Here is a 15,974-nt window from a genome sequence, read left to right on the forward strand (position 1 = left end):
GTATTTGAATGTTCACACTTGGCTTAACTGTGCCTGTGTCATCAGTAACAGAAGCTGGTAAATGTTTAGCCTGTTTATGTTTAGTCTGGGCATTTTAATTATCATCCACAATCCTTATATGCATCTTACCTACCTGAACTACTGTGCTTACACTGTTTTCTTACATAATTAGGGTATTAAATGATGACATTTTCTGTTTAGGCCCAGAAATCCTGGATTGAAGGAATATTTGACAAGAGAGAATGTAACAAAGTCATACCCAGCTCAAAAGTTCCTCACAGGTACAATTTTTAATCATACATTTTTTTTCTAAAGCAATACTACTTGAAGGACTGTTCATAGAAATTTAGACATATGATTTGTCTAGAAGATTTGGTGATATCTATAAAGTTAGTATTTTCAATGTTTGTTTCTTTCACTTTATAAGAGTATTACATGGTTATTGTAGAAAATCTGGTAAGAACAGGAACCTTGTCAGTTTTGTACCTCTCTCCAACTCCAGGCCTATAACAGTGCCTGCCACATAGTTGGCTCCTGATATAAATGTCTGTTTAATGAAGTATAAAGAAGAAAGAATTGAATTGTAACAGCATCACTGTTAATATTGTGATGGATTTCATTCCACTTGATGCTCCTGTGCCTCTTGATGTAGGGTTAGACACTAGGGAACTGTCTAGTGCTGCATCCGTTTTGCCAGGTTTGGATAAATAATTTACAACTTCTGAATATTGAATATTCAAAATATTGTGAATGTTCCTTATCCTCAACTAAAGTATTTATGGAAAATAATGACTGGGATATTTCAGGACCCTGTGCTCAGAGTATACAAGCAGGTAATTTTAGTTCCATTTCCCGCCCCCCCCCCATAAGATTTTCATTTGAGCAGCTAATGGGCAGCAGAATGGAATGAGTTTGACTACTCAGAGTTCATGACAATCCTTTGGAAGCTCTACTTGTAGGACAAAGTTCAGAAAAGCTGCTGCCAGTGAAAGATAGGGGAAGAAAGGGCTATGGAAAATTCCCCAGGGTAATGAGTCCATGAAATTAAAATTGAATGGCATTGCCCTTGAGAAAAAAAAAAAAAAATGAAAAGGAAAATCAATATTTTAATTAGGGCAATCACTCTAGTTTTAGATTCCTTTGGGCAGTTGGCCTTACATTCATTTAAAGTTTAGTAGTCATAACCAGATGCTTATAAAGGGGTAGCATGCTGAGGTTCTCGAAATTCTAGTTCTTTGGAAATGACTGAAATAGTGTTCGTTGACTTGGTTAAACATTTACTAGTCCCACCCTCATGGAATTACCTAGGATTTGTAAGCCCTGTGATTGGAAATTCTCATTTTACCTACCTACAAAATGTTTACAGGATGCCAAGGTAACCTTGTTCTTTCCCTTCATTTTTTATAATGTCTCGTAATGTGACGGTGCCCGCAGTGGAAAGCAGATTAAGCTCAGTTGGCTCCTTTCGCTTCTGTAAATGGATAATCATCTTTACAATCACCTGGAACCTCACAAAAAAGGGGTGAAATTACTAAGTCTATTATTAGCCTATGAACTCCAAAAGAATATTAATGCTCCTAATTCCATGAATGGTCCAAGGCATGCTACATTTTATGCAGGGAAAAAAGCAGTCTCCATTTTTGTGGGATTGTAAAAAAAAGTTAATGGATGACTATGGCTCTTCCTCCTATGCCAGCCTTTTTTTTTTAAGATTCTAGTAGGATTCCCCAAGTTGTAGCTCATGTGCAGTTTTCTTCACTATGATGGACAGGAAAAGGGTGATAGTTCACTGTCATAGTTTTTGATAAAAGTTTATCTCTTTTGTGGATTCTTCTTGTAGCTCCCAATAAGAAACAAATCTGATAGACTTAATGATGACGTCTTTTTCCTTCGCATTTTCAACTTGTTGAAGTAAAGTTTCTGAGAAATGACATTCCCAAAAGGCTGCGACAGAAAGATGTGAAAGGCCTGAACATTAGTTTCTGAATAACTTAGTGTGACCTTTATTTTATGAGCACTACCCTTTTTCCCATTATTTTAACTAGAGTTGCCTGTTACAATTCTTTGCATTGAAAATATTATCATTGATGACCACAACGCTAACCCCCAAATACAGAAAGTTCTTCTGAATCATAAAATAAAGATCAATCAAGGCGATCATTATAATCATACCAACTGTCCATTGATTTGATAGTGTTTTATGGCTTTAAACTTGTTTATACATATTTTTTCTTACTTGATTATCAAGAAGTTTTTTTTTCTTTTTTTTAAATTTTAATTTTTTTCTGCTTCTTTTTCTTGTTTCTAGAACCACATGCCAGATTCCTGGTTTTTTTCTTTTTTTATATTTTTTAATTTTAATTTTTTTCTGCTTCTTTTTTTTTTTTATCAAGAAGTTTTTGTCATGATCATAGTTTAATAACAATAATAGCTACTGAGGCAGACGGCTCAGGAGGCTGAAGTGGGAGGATTACCTGAGGCCAGGAATTCAAGACCAGCGTGGGCATCATAGCAAGACTCTCTCTAAAAAAAGAAAACAACTGCTATTATTACACACATTGTAATGTATGGGTACTATAAGTCACATTACATATATTATCTCAGATAATCATCTTAATAAACTTATGAGGAAGATATTATTTTCAGATGTAAAAATGGGGGCCCAGAGGAATTGTTAAATCAACGAGATTCAAATCTAGGTATTGGTTCCAAACTCAATGTTTCATTAATTAGATCCTAATTGTTGCAGTACAATTAAATATATGTGATAAATGACAGAATATCTGGGAAATTATAAATGAAAATTCAGTAAATTGATTTCTTTTTTTTTTGTTGTTTCAAAAAGGAGTAAGATAGTAAATTGATTTCTAGACCACAGAAAATAATAGATATTCACTGTATATGCATTAAATACGTTTTCAGATGCATCAGTAAACTAACAGAGGTTTTATTTCTTTAATTAGGTGTGCTCCAGTATGCCAGGTCTGCCAGAATTTAATCAGGTAAGACTTAGATAAATAAGATTCCTTTTAACTTTTAGACACCCTGTTTAAAACACTTGGGACAGTTTCCTCTCATCACGAATGGACTGAGTGAAAGGTGCATGCCATTTACCTTAACAAGGCCAGTTTTTTAAAAATGATTTTTAAATGGAGAGTGATTATTTGAATATAACAGACTACTTGCAGTACTTAGACATGCAAGTGGCTAAGGGCATTTGGCAAGAGCTTCTACCAGTGGAAATGTTTATAAAGCATTACATTTTAATGTTACTATCACATTTTATTTCGATAATGAAGATGCTTCATGCACACACGGCATTGTATTTGATTTATGCCTTACAGGTGATGTGTGTGCATACCATGCTTAGGAGCAAAAACAACCGTTTAGTGCAATATGAATTTTAGCAGTGATTTGCATATTAAACTATGTAACTGGTTTTACCTTTCTCTTTTGTAAGTGGAAGAAAGTGAAATTTCCTTAATTTTGAACATAGCCTGAAGTTTATATTATGGATTGAACCAAAATTAAATTTATTTTTGCAAAAAAAGTTTGGAACCCCCAGTTTAGCAAGTCATGGGGAAAGGAAAACAGCATTCACAGATGTGGGAGGAACAAGAAAAGGAGAGGCTTTGGGTAGGGAGAGTTTCTACTTGGCTGACCTCTTTCACATTTTCCTCAAATTCTTTTTTCTTTCTTTTTAGTAATTATTGAACATTTTGTTAAAGTTCAAAGCAAATGTAAGAAGTACAAAGTCCTCATTTTACTCACTTTGTTCTTCAGAAATTCTCCCTGTTCATATCCTCCCAAACCCCACAATCTTCCGAGGTAACTAATATGAAAATACTGAAAAAGCATCTATTTTACAACATCCAGTTATTAAAAACAGTTATAACTCATCATTTTTTGCACATCACTAGGTCCTAGTTTTCTTTTTTTGATAGGGAGAGCTAAATGTCTCAATACCAGTGAGCCTCTCTCATTTCTTTTCTTTTTTTTTTTTGATAATTTATTTTTAAATTTTATTTATTAATTAAGATTTTTTGTTTTTTATTTTATTTTTTCTTTAGAGGCAGGATCTTGCTCTGTCACCCAGAGTAGAGTACAGTGGTGCAATCATAGCTCACTGCAGCCTCAAACTTCTGGGCTCAAGCGATCCTCCTGCCTCAGCCTCCTGAATAGCTGAGACTACAGGTGCTCACCAACACACCTGGCTAATTTTTAAAATTTTTTTTTTTTTTTTGTGGTGACAAGGTCTTGCTATGTTGCCCAGGCTAGTCTTGAGCTTTTGGCCTCAAGTGATCCTCCTGCCTCAGCCTCCCAAAGTTTTACAAAGGATTACAGACATATGCCACTGTGCCCAGCCTGAGCCTCACTCATTTCTGATGCCATCTCTGTCACAGACCAAATTCCCATCTGTCTGTGGCTCTATTTCTGAGCTTTCTCTTCAGTATCATTGATTTACTTATATTCCTGTCAAATGCCAGTCTGTCTCATTATTACTGTTTTGTAACATATCTTGATATCTGGTAGGGGAAGTCTTTTATGCTTTATTCTTTTTGAAAATTGTTTTTACCTTGTTGGACACTTTTATACATCCATATAAATTTTAGAATCGCTTTGTCAAGTTCCCTGAAAAATCCTTGTAGGATTTTGATGAGTATTTTATTGAATTTATAAAATAATTTGAGATGGAATTAACATCTTCATAAAGTGAGCTTTTAATACTTACAAGTGATATGTACTTTGGGACTTCTGTAAGTTATAACTAAAGGGATAAACATGAACATTTTTTGTTTGTTTTTAAGTTTGGAGAAGATCTGTTCCTTTGATGGGGCCACTTTGCCACAATTTAACGAGCTGATAAAAATAGAATAAAACTATATTGACTCAAATCAGATAGATTATTAGTCTAGAAAAATACTTAGAAAAAAGTGGGTTCAAACTGAACAACAGTCCTATAAAAGAGTCATGAGTTATCTCTCCAGACGTGGATGAGGGTATCTCAATTTATGTTCTACCTTTCTCTAAATAAAAGGTAAGTCAGATGCATCTTTATCTGCTTTCAGTTTATGAATAGATGCCTTTTCATTTTGAAGCCTGACCCTTACTCCAAAAGATGTTCAGGCTAGTAGATCCTGATTAGGTGTATTCTGTACCTATGAGGCTACTATTCCTCCCTTTGCGTTAAGAGCCCTTCCATATGCAACGCCAGTGTTATCTTTCATATTCTGGTTTGTTTTCTTTCCATTCTGTTTCCTTGCTTAGTTGAACCCCACAATTCATGTATGTTTTTGTGTTGCTTTTTACGCACCCCGAAGTGTTCATCACCTGTGCGTGTTCTGGTTCTTTGAAGAGATCATAAACTGTAGACCCTTCTATCTCCCCTGTAATTTCTTACCATGTGCTACCTCTAGTGGCTGTTCCATGGAGTGGCTGCACGACCAGCAACCATGTCCTACTTACTGATCAACTCTTTCAGGAGAGGGTCCTGGATGGTGAGGATCATTGCATGTTTTCAGTTACACAGTGACAGGAAGGAAAAGGACATTAGAGGCCACCTTGTCCAACCAATTCTTTTGGTATTATTGCAGTTGAGGAAATGGAGAGTGGAGATTTGCGCAGCGTTGGCCATCTCCTGGTCCGGTGCTCTTGTGCCAGGCCACATTGCTTCCTAGATGCTTCTTGTTTATCGTCTAGGCTGCCTGCTCTTCAGCTCTAGTCTTTGATTAGCACTGCTTGTCAGCTACAACCCACCTCTATAGCTGGCGTTTTAGTCATCTAGAACTGCTATAACAAAATATCACCCACTGGGTGGCTTAAACAACAGAAATGAATTTCTCACAGTTCTAGAGGTTAGAAATCCAAGATCAAGATATTGGGTAGGGTTGGTTCTCCTGAGACCTCCCTTCTTGGCTTGCAGATGGCTGCCTCCTTGCTAGATCCTCACATGGCCTTTCCTCTGTGTGTACACGTCCCTGGGGGCTCTCCCTCTTCTTGTAAAGATATCACTTCTATCCAATTAGGGCCCTACCTTTATGACCTCATTTAACTTAAATTACTTCCTTAAAGGCCCTGTCTCCAAACAGGGCTTCATCATATGAATTTTGGGGAAACACAATTCAGTTTATAACAGCCAGTCACATTTTTCTACCATGTACACAAATGTAGTTGACACCATTGTCTCTTTAGAACTTCTTGGAAACAGAGCTCTGGTCCTTGCTAGATTTCTTTACCATTTTCGTCTCATTGGATATATTTGCTATCAGATAAGCAGATCAAAATATAGAAGCTAAACATGACATTTGCTATTATATAATGCACCTCAATAATCCAAAGGATTAATTGTACATTAGAATATAGACACTGGAATTTAGAATGAAAAGTTGTCAAGAGGAAGATGGACTTTTTCAGGGTATTCAAGGCAGGGCATTATAGGCATTGCAGTCTAGATCAGGGAGCAGGAACTGGGGACTGGGATGTCATTAAAAAATTGCTTAAAAATTCTTTTCTCATCCATTCCTACCTAGACAGGATGCCAATTTTTGAAAAGAAAGTTTATAAATTTTGGATGTTGTAGTCTCTCCTCCTTATCCACCATACATTCTACTTTTTCAGTTTTCTATGGTCCAAAAATACTAATTGGATAATTCTGGAAATAAAAAATACAAGGTTTTTCAATTGCACACCCTTCCTAGTACCATGATGAAATCTTAACGCTGCCTTGCCTTGTCCCGGGACATGAATTATCCTTTAGTCCAGCGTGGCCATGCTGTAGATGCTACTTGTCTGTTAGTCATTTAGTAGCTGTCTGGTGATCAGATCAACTGTCATGGTATCGTAGTGCTGATGTTCAAGTCACCTTTATTTTACTTCATCATGGCCCCAAAGCCCGAGAGTAGTGATACTGGAAATTCAGATATGCCAAAGAGAAGCCTCTGCTTCCTTTAAGTGACAAAGTGAAAGTTCTCAGCCTAATAAGGAAAGAAAAAAAATTAGCTGAGGTTGCTGAGATCTCTGGCAAGAATAAATCTATTTGTGAAATTGTGAAGAGGAAAAAGAAATCTGTGCTAGTTTTGCTGTCACACCTCAAACTGCAAAAGTTATGGTCACAGTATGTGATAAGTGCTTAGTTAAGATGAAAAAGGCATTACCTTGTAGGTGGAAGACATGAATAGAAACATGCTCCAGTTGAAAGCAATAGGGTTCAGGCCTCTCCACGATTTCTCCCATCCCCTGGGAAGCGTGGAACGTATGCTTTGCAGATAAGGGGGGACTACTGCATGCACATATTGTTCTTGAGACAGGCTTCATAACTTTAATCTGAGATTCAAAGTGACTTCTGACCCTTACAATCAAGAATGACAATGGTTTAAAGTATCTTATGCCTTTGACACTATTGAATTCAAATTAATATCTTGAAATAATAATTTAAAAAAATGTGTTACGTCTTATAGGAATATTGACAGTAAAAAAAAAAAAAAAAAATGTGTTACGAAGCAAATGTGTGTCCTTGCCAACACTTGACGTTGTCAGGCTTTTTCAGTTAAAACTTTATGATGGGTGCATACTGGCATCTAATTTCGAAAAAACAATTATTGGCTTGAAGAACACCTGGCCTGTATGCCCAGTGTGGGGAGGGAAGAATGTCATGGTAGAGTCGTCCATGGGGCCTTGAGCTATTGATAGACTCACCCTTAGAGTCAGAGACTGCTTGGAGCTTAAAGACAAACCCAGCTCTGAAGATTTTAAAAAGGAAACGTGTACATTTTAGAGAAACATTCTAAAATGTAGAAAAGAAAAATGTCTTCAGTTTTTAAAGTTCTTGCTATGTCTATCCAATTCTCGTTTTAAAATTAGTGAATCACTAAACTTCATTCCTGAAAACAATATAATTGGGCTACAGCTGTGGAAATAATAAGATAAAGCCCTTCTTACAACGGAGATAACATCAATTTAGAAATATGAATTTCCCTTTACGAAGAGAATCTCAGCTTTAGTTATAGGAAGAAAATGAAGCAAACAATTTGCACTTTAAATGTTTATTGATGTCCTGGGCCACTAATTGACTTGTTTATATATTGACAAGAAAGTGAAAGAAAACAGAAATTTAATGTCCAGACAGCTAAACAGAACACTTATCTGTTGATTAATCAAGGTGAGGTGAAGGTCACAAGTAGAAACTATATTCCATTATTTATAATAAGTGACAAATTTTCTCTGCTTCTTGATATTCATTTTAAAGAGATAAGAACTCTCTTGATGTCAAATTGTTTTCCTAAAGAGGCTCTTTTCACTCATCTAAATTATGACCCTTAGCCTCTATATTTGTATTTTTGTCAAATTTTATTCACTATCTTGTAGATAATACATAAAACGATGAAATATGGCTTGGGCAGAGAATAGAGATATTTCATAAACATGATTATAAAACTCAACTGATAAAAAATCACTGAAGATATAATTGAATGTGAATGATTTAGTCCATTCTATCTATGTGTGCATATGTCCGGCCATCCATCTATGCATCCATCCTGTCCTGTTTTTGTTTCATGTACTTTGTTTTATGTATTAGAAAAGCTGCTTCTAAGTTCTGATGTTTGACATAGCAATTCATTCCTGACTCTTCTTTGCAGTAGCTTATTAAAATTGCTTCTTGTAATTTCTAAATTTAAAACACAACTTAAAGTTCTTTCTTTATGCAAATTTAGAGTATATGTGAAATGTTAGGTAAACTCTAAAGTTCCATATAAACATTGGCTGTTGTGATTGTTATACTGTATTTATGACATTAGTACTATATTCTGGGCTGGGCACGGTGGCTCACACCTGTAATCCCAGAACTTTGGGCGGCCAAAGTGGGAGGATCACTTGAGGCCAGAAGTTCAAGAACCTGTCTCTACAAAAAAGAAAAAAAGAAAAACCAAACAAACAGTGAGCCTGTACTCCCAGCTACTTGAGAGGCTGAGGCAGGAGGATTGCTTGAACCCAGGGAGTTCAAGGCTACAGTGAGCTGTGATTGTGTCACTGCACTCCAGCCAGGTGACAGAGTGAGATCCTATCTCTAAATTAAAAAAATTTAAAAAAAAAAATAAAAGGGGGGCCAAAAGAAAAAAAAAGAAAGAAAAAAAGAATATATTCTGGTCAATTTAGTTGAATTTAAAAAACACTCTGGCACTCTGTCAATTGTACCCAAGAAAGACTTTGGTGTCTTCCGCCTCATATTTATGAAACACCTTCCAGGGTGGATCAGTATTAGTAATTATGTAGTGTTTTGTTTTTTTCTGACCACCTGAAGTCTGAGAACCATAGTACTTATGTGTTGATTCTGTCTACTTTCACTGACTTCAGTTGCCCTCTAGAAGCTTTGCATGGGCTACACACAAAATCTCAGAATTCTATAGCAGTATATTTTGTAGAACACTCATCACTAAATTGAGACGTACGAACTCCATAGAGTTGAAAAAACAATCCATTGGGGAGATTTTTAAAGAGAGAGTAAGATTTCCTTATTATATATTTTTTTCTTTTAATGGAGACAGGGTCTCACTCTTGGTCAGGCTGGTCTCAAACTGCTGAGCTCAAGTAATCCTCCTGCCTTGGCCTACCAGAGTGCTAGGATTACAGGTATGAGCCACCACGCCTGGCCTAAGATTTCTATTTCTACTTTTTAATCTAAAAATAATTAAAATTTAGTGATATATTAAAAAATTTCCCATGGTTTATGAATAAAGTATGAAAAGGGGTACAGTGAAAAATCTCCCACCTACTCTTGCTGCCAGGGAGGAGACAGCCCAGTTTCACTTCCCCTATTCATGGTTCCCACTGTTGTTAGATTTTTGTGATTCCTTTTAGAGTTTGTTTTTTTTTTGAGACAGAGTCTCACTTTGTTGCTCAGGCTAGAGTGAGTGCCATGGCGTCAGCCTAGCTTACAGCAACCTCAAACTCCTGGGCTCAAGCGATCCTGCTGCCTCAGCCTCCCAAGTAGCTGGGACTACAGACATGCACCACCATGCTGGGCTAATTTTTTCTATATATATATTAGTTGGCCCATTAATTTCTTTCTGTTTATAGTAGAGACGGGGTCTTGCTGTTGCTCAGGCTGGTTTCGAACTCCTGACCTCGAGCAATCCGCCCGCCTCGGCCTCCCAGAGTGCTAGGATTACAGGTGTGAGCCACCGTGCCTGGCCCCTTTTAGAGTTTTTAATTCACATATAAGCAAACATAAATATATATTTTAATTTTTCTCCAGTACTGTTTTCCACAAATCCTGCTTCAATGATGGTGTCTCAGTCCTTAGCCTATTTGGGATGCTATAACAAAATACCATAAATTGAATGGCTTATAAATAACAGAAATGTATTTCTCACAGTTCTGAAGGCTGGGAAACCCAAGATCAAAGTGCTGGTAGATTTGATGTCTGGTGAGGGCCCATTTTCAAAATTGTGCCTTCTCACTGTGTTCACACGTGGGGGAGTAATAGTATTTGTATCTGAGGCCTCTTTTATGAGGGCACTAAACTCCAGTCATGAGGACTCTGCTCTCATGACCTAGTCACCTCTGAGTGCTCCAGCTACAAATACTATCACTTGGGGGTTGGGATTTCAACTTATGAAATTTAGGGGGACACAAACATTGAGATCATAGCAGATAGTATGCCATGCATGCTGTGTACTTTGCTTTCCTCACTTAACCATATATCTTATACCTTAGAGTTCCTTCTGTAACAAGATAGAGAGCACTTTACTTTTTTTTTTTACAGAATATGGATGTGTTATAAGTTATTTGGTTGGTTCCCTATTGATGGACATTTAGGTTATTCAGTTATTTGCAATCATTTACAATTGTTAACAGAGCTACAATAAATAACTTGGGGAATTCATCTTCTACAGCTATCTTAAAAAAAAATAACTTGGGGAATTTGTGATTTCCTTTATAGCTCGACTAATGTATAATATGTGGATTGACATTAATATATGATATAATTTATCAGTAAACATACATATATTAGAGTGCATGCTCTATATGTGCATGCTCTATATGCTCTAGATCAAAAATCTAACAGATTTTTGCTGTTTATGGAGTTGTCTTTACACATTTTATTGTGTACCATATGATTAAACTTTTGGGGATATGTATCCCAATATATGTATCATATGTATGTTTGTTTATCAATTATATAAATGTACTCTTATACAATATATTACATGCATTATATATTTTTTTCTTTTTCTTTTGGAAAAAGTGAAGAGCTATGAATACATGCATTGTGGGAACAAAATGAACTATAAAGAGAATAGATAAATGAACAATATTAAAATATTTTATTTTACTTCATAATAGCAAAAGGTCTTTGTTCTCTCCCAAATATTATTATTTGAAAGAAGATGTAAAATCTAAATTCATATTTATTCTTTTTGCTTTGTCATGTGGCTTACAAAGAGCTTATATGAGAAGTAGGAAAGAGATGTGTTGGTTCTGTTTTTTATTGTTTGTTTGTACTTATTAGTATTATCTTCAGTTTGTTATTTCATTACAGAAAACTTATTAAATTGCTTGTTCCTTTTGTAAGGAATGTACTGGTTGAAATAAGATAACATAATCTCTAAGTTCACTTAACAGTCACATACAAATTATGATTTGTTGGATGCACTTGAGTTCATGAGAGCAACATAGTCTGGAATTGAGACCAAGTGAGGGTACCTGTGTCAGAAGCCATCAATATCAAGGCAAGACCCCCCCATATCAGCACTAAGCTTACAACTTACTTAAGGTTTAGATGATTGTTAGCATTTTTAAACAAGAAATTATTATTTATTTATTTTTTATTTCAAAATATTAAGGGGGTACAAATGTTTTTGTTACATGGATACCTTTCTTTTTCTTTTTTGAGATAGGATCTTGCTCTGTCATCTGGAGCTAGAGTACAGTGGCATCAGAGCTCACCACAACCTCAAACTCTTGGGCTCAAGCCATCCTCCTTAGTAGCTAGGTCTACTGGTGCATGACACCACGCCTGGCTAATTTTTCTATTTTTTGTAGAGATGGGGTCTTGCTCAGGCTGGTCTCAAACTCCTGGCATCAATTCTGCCTCAGACTCCCAAAGTGCTAGGATTATAGGCATGAGCCACCATGCCCGGCCCATGGATATCTTTTATAATGCTTAAGTCTGGGCTTTCCATGTGCCTGTCACCTGAATATTTTTCATTGTACTCGATAGGTAGGCTTTTACCCCTCCCCTCCTTCCTCCTTTCCTCTTTTTGATTTTCAATAACATTTACATCTCTTTGTGCCTGGGTGTCCATTGATTAGCTCCATTAGAGAGTACATGTGGTGTTTGTTTTTTCACTTCTGAGATACTTCACTTAGGATAATGGTCTCTAGTTCTATCCAAGTTGCTGCAAAAGACATTATTTCCATTATTTCATTCCCATTTATGGCTGAGTAGTACTCCATCATACATTATATACCACATTTTCTTAATCCAATCATGAATTGATGGACACTTAGGCTGATTTCACATATTTGAGATTGTGAATAAATTATTTTTAAATTAAAGTATGTACATCGCTTTTTTAGACATAATGCTATTGCACACTTAATAGACTACAGAGTAGTATAAGCATAACTTTTATATGCACTGGGAAAAAATTTGTGTGACTTACTTTATTGGGATATTCATTTTATTGCAGTGGTCTGGAACCTAACCCTGAATATCTCCAAGATATGCCTGTGTTTTATTAAACATTCCCAAAATTATTCTAATGTACAGCCAAGAGAGAGAACCACTGAGAATGTTTCCAAATTTAGAGGTCATAATCCAAAGTTATAAATCTAATATCAATCTTTTTTTTTTTTTTTTCAGACTTCTAAGTTCAGGTGATAATATCAATCTTAATGTGAATTTTTAAGAATTAATATATGGCATCTATACATTACTCTAGAAAAATGTAGATCCATTGTATCTGTTTTCTATTCTGATGTTGTTTGGTTTTGTTTTTCCCTGAATTTTAGGTGTTACTGTGGCCGGCTGATTGGAGAACATCCTGGAATAGATTATGCCTGGACCATCTCGGCTGCCAAGAGTAGTGAAAATGAACAATGGTCTGTTGAAAAGCATACAACAAAAAGCCCTACAGATGCCTTTGGCACAATTAATTTCCAGGACGGAGAGCATACCTACCATTCCAAGGTTTGCTAATAACCCAAATTGTCTTGCTGGTTTTGAACAGAAGATAATCTCCAAATGTGTTTCCAAATTGGATCTACAAGTATAGATAATCAGATGACTTGGCTTTATTGCAAAATGATCCATGCTATTGACCCAGCTGACAAAATGGCCTGACCCTCTCTTTCCTTTATGTCTGAGGGGCATTGTACCTTTCCCAGGTGTGGCGTGGCCAGCTGTTTGTTTGACTGACTTCTTTCAGCAAGCTTCTACTCTGTGCAGAAGAGAATGGCATACTGCCCTGAGACAATTGCCAAAGGTCTGCCTTTTTCTTAAGGAATGCAGAAATTTACTCCCAAGGAGCAGGTGTTAGCTGAAGCATGACCATGGCGATTACCAGTAACTTAGGACTATTCATTCCCCCAAGTTCTTGTGAGAGCCTCTTCTCAGAAAGAATATTGGAGAATTTTCTCTCTGTGCCTACTGAATGATAATACTTGGGCTTTGTGTCCAGTTTTCCTCCCATCCCTAACATGGTAATTTTGCATGTGATTTGCATAGTATTGACAGGCCAGCTATCTCTCAGGTGTTTTCTCTTGAGCATATTAACTACCTGCTACTTGATGAGAGGCAGCTTTCTTTGGGGAAAAAGCAGGTAGAGCCCATCTCAGAAAAGCTCTGAATCAGCTCTATGCTACAGTGTGACCATCCGTTGACTAATAATGCTATCCTAACAAAATTTCAAAATACAGTTCTATGATAATCTATATTTATATTTATTAGTCCTCGTGTATTTAACTTTGTGTGTTGATGTTTTCTTTAGTTGGCAGGAAAACCACCATCATTCCCTTCTCTAATCCTTTTTGGAAGCTGATTCTTAAAGAACCCTATGTGTATTTTCCCCTTAAGTTTTACTCTTCCTCTTTTTTTGCTTTTATGTTTATTTTATTTCTTTTTTGAGAGACAAGGTCTTACTTTGTTGCCCACCCAGGCTGGAATGCAGTGGCATGATCATAGAAATCCACCCGTCTCAGCCACCTGAGTAACTAGGACTTCAGGGGCATGCCACTATGCCTGGCTAATTTTTTTACTGAGACAATGTCTTGCTGTGTTGCCCAGGCTGATCTCCTGGCCTCAAGCCATCCTCCTGCCTTGGCCTCCCAAAGTGCTAGGATTACAGGAGTGAGCCACCGTGCCTGGACCTATATTTATTCTTGCCTAGTTCCCTTCATTTACTCATATTTTCATCCACTCAACAAATATTTATTGGGTGCCCATACTTGTTATGTCCCAAAGAGTGTATATTCTATGTACTAACATTGCATATAGTTTAGCGAGAAAAAACAGGAAATAAATGTACAATTACCACAGAGGGCAAATGCTACGAAAAGGAACACAGGTTCTTTGAGAGAATGAAAAGAGCAACTCCCTTGTTTTTGAGGGGGTTGTGTGTGTATTAAGGAAGTGTCTAAGAGTAGGGACAGCTAAGCTGAGATCTGAAAGGTGAGGTGAATGGTGTCAGTTGAGGCAGAGGAGTACAGCCACTCCAGGCACAAGGAATGGCTCGTGCAAAGGCTAAGGAAGTATACGGCACATTTAAGAGACCTGAAAATATTGCTGTACATATTTTCTGATAACTATTATGCTTTATGCTTCTCATTCAGCTCCTGCCACAGCCTGTGTAGATGAACACATGTTATTTAATGTTTCAGAAGAAAAGAGGATAGCATTCATATTTAGGCCTAGAACCACAATTCAGGTTTACATTGGAAAGATTGGGAGAGTGTTTTTTTGTTTGTTTGTTTGTTTTTTTAATTATTTTAGAGACAGTGTCTCTCTCTGTCACTCAGGCTAGAGTGCAGTGGTGCAATCATAGCTCACTGTAGCCTCAAACTCCTGGGCTCAAGCTGGGCTCAAGCGATCCTCCTGCCTCAGCCTCCCGAGTAGCTGGGACTACAGGCATGCGCCACCATGCCTGGCTAATTTTTTTTTTTGTGGGGACAGAGGTCTCGCTGTTACTCAGGCTGGTCTCAAACTTTTGGGCTCCCCAAAGTACTGGGATTACAGGTGTGAGCTTGAGAGCTGGTTATTTATCTCCCTCTCCTGCATTCCCCTTTCCTGGTCTTTATTCCACCAAGGACTTGCAGTGACGCTCTGCCAGGAACATCCTGCCTAAGGCCTTTAGTCATAAAGGAGATAGAGGAAAAAGTGAGTCACTGACTCTTTAGCATAGTCTTCGAGTTGGCCTTTGGGAGAAGAGTCTCCAGTGCTGATAAGTTAGTTCATCAAGGTGGTTTATCCTGCAATTTCAGGGAGAAATATCTTCTAGGACTGAAAGTACTGACAGTGGAAGGAGAGGAGTGCCTGGGAGAAAGAGTGGGTCAGAGAGAAGGTGAACTAAAGGGCTGGATCCTCCATCCTGATTCATTATTTGCAGCAACATAAACCATTTCACAAAAATTGTATTTTTTTCCTACTAACCACGGTAGCTGCTACCCCACTTGTAAATCAAGTCCTGATTATTCTTATATTCTTTCTATTACTCACATTTTCCTTTTTTTCCCTTCCCTCCCCCCCCCCCAATTCACATTTTTCTATAGCAGCACCATTCCAATGTTCAGGAATTGTAATATTTTAATTATGAAATAAAGGGATTATGTATTAAGAAGTTCAAGGATGAATGGCAAATTGTTTTAAATTGCTATCATATTCTGGAGGATAATTTGATAATTCCTATGTGTGTGGATGGAGATCTCCACCTGCGGTTGTTTTTGGTATAATTTTATAATTTCTGGTTTCTTATTGT

General features: G+C 36.9%; 1 protein-coding gene across 1 annotated transcript in view; it reads left to right on the forward strand.

The window, feature by feature from the left end:
* Positions 1–15,974, forward strand: part of TRPM6 (transient receptor potential cation channel subfamily M member 6) — a 162,915-nt gene that overhangs the window by 41,199 nt on the left and 105,742 nt on the right. Inside the window, exons 2-4 of the mRNA XM_012759807.3 lie at positions 202–281; positions 2,964–3,002; positions 13,015–13,192. Of these exons, the coding sequence (XP_012615261.2) occupies positions 202–281; positions 2,964–3,002; positions 13,015–13,192 (297 nt within the window). The remainder of the gene's footprint in view (positions 1–201; positions 282–2,963; positions 3,003–13,014; positions 13,193–15,974) is intronic.

This window comes from Microcebus murinus, chromosome 12, assembly GCF_040939455.1.
Source record: "Microcebus murinus isolate Inina chromosome 12, M.murinus_Inina_mat1.0, whole genome shotgun sequence".
Lineage (NCBI taxonomy): Eukaryota > Metazoa > Chordata > Mammalia > Primates > Cheirogaleidae > Microcebus > Microcebus murinus.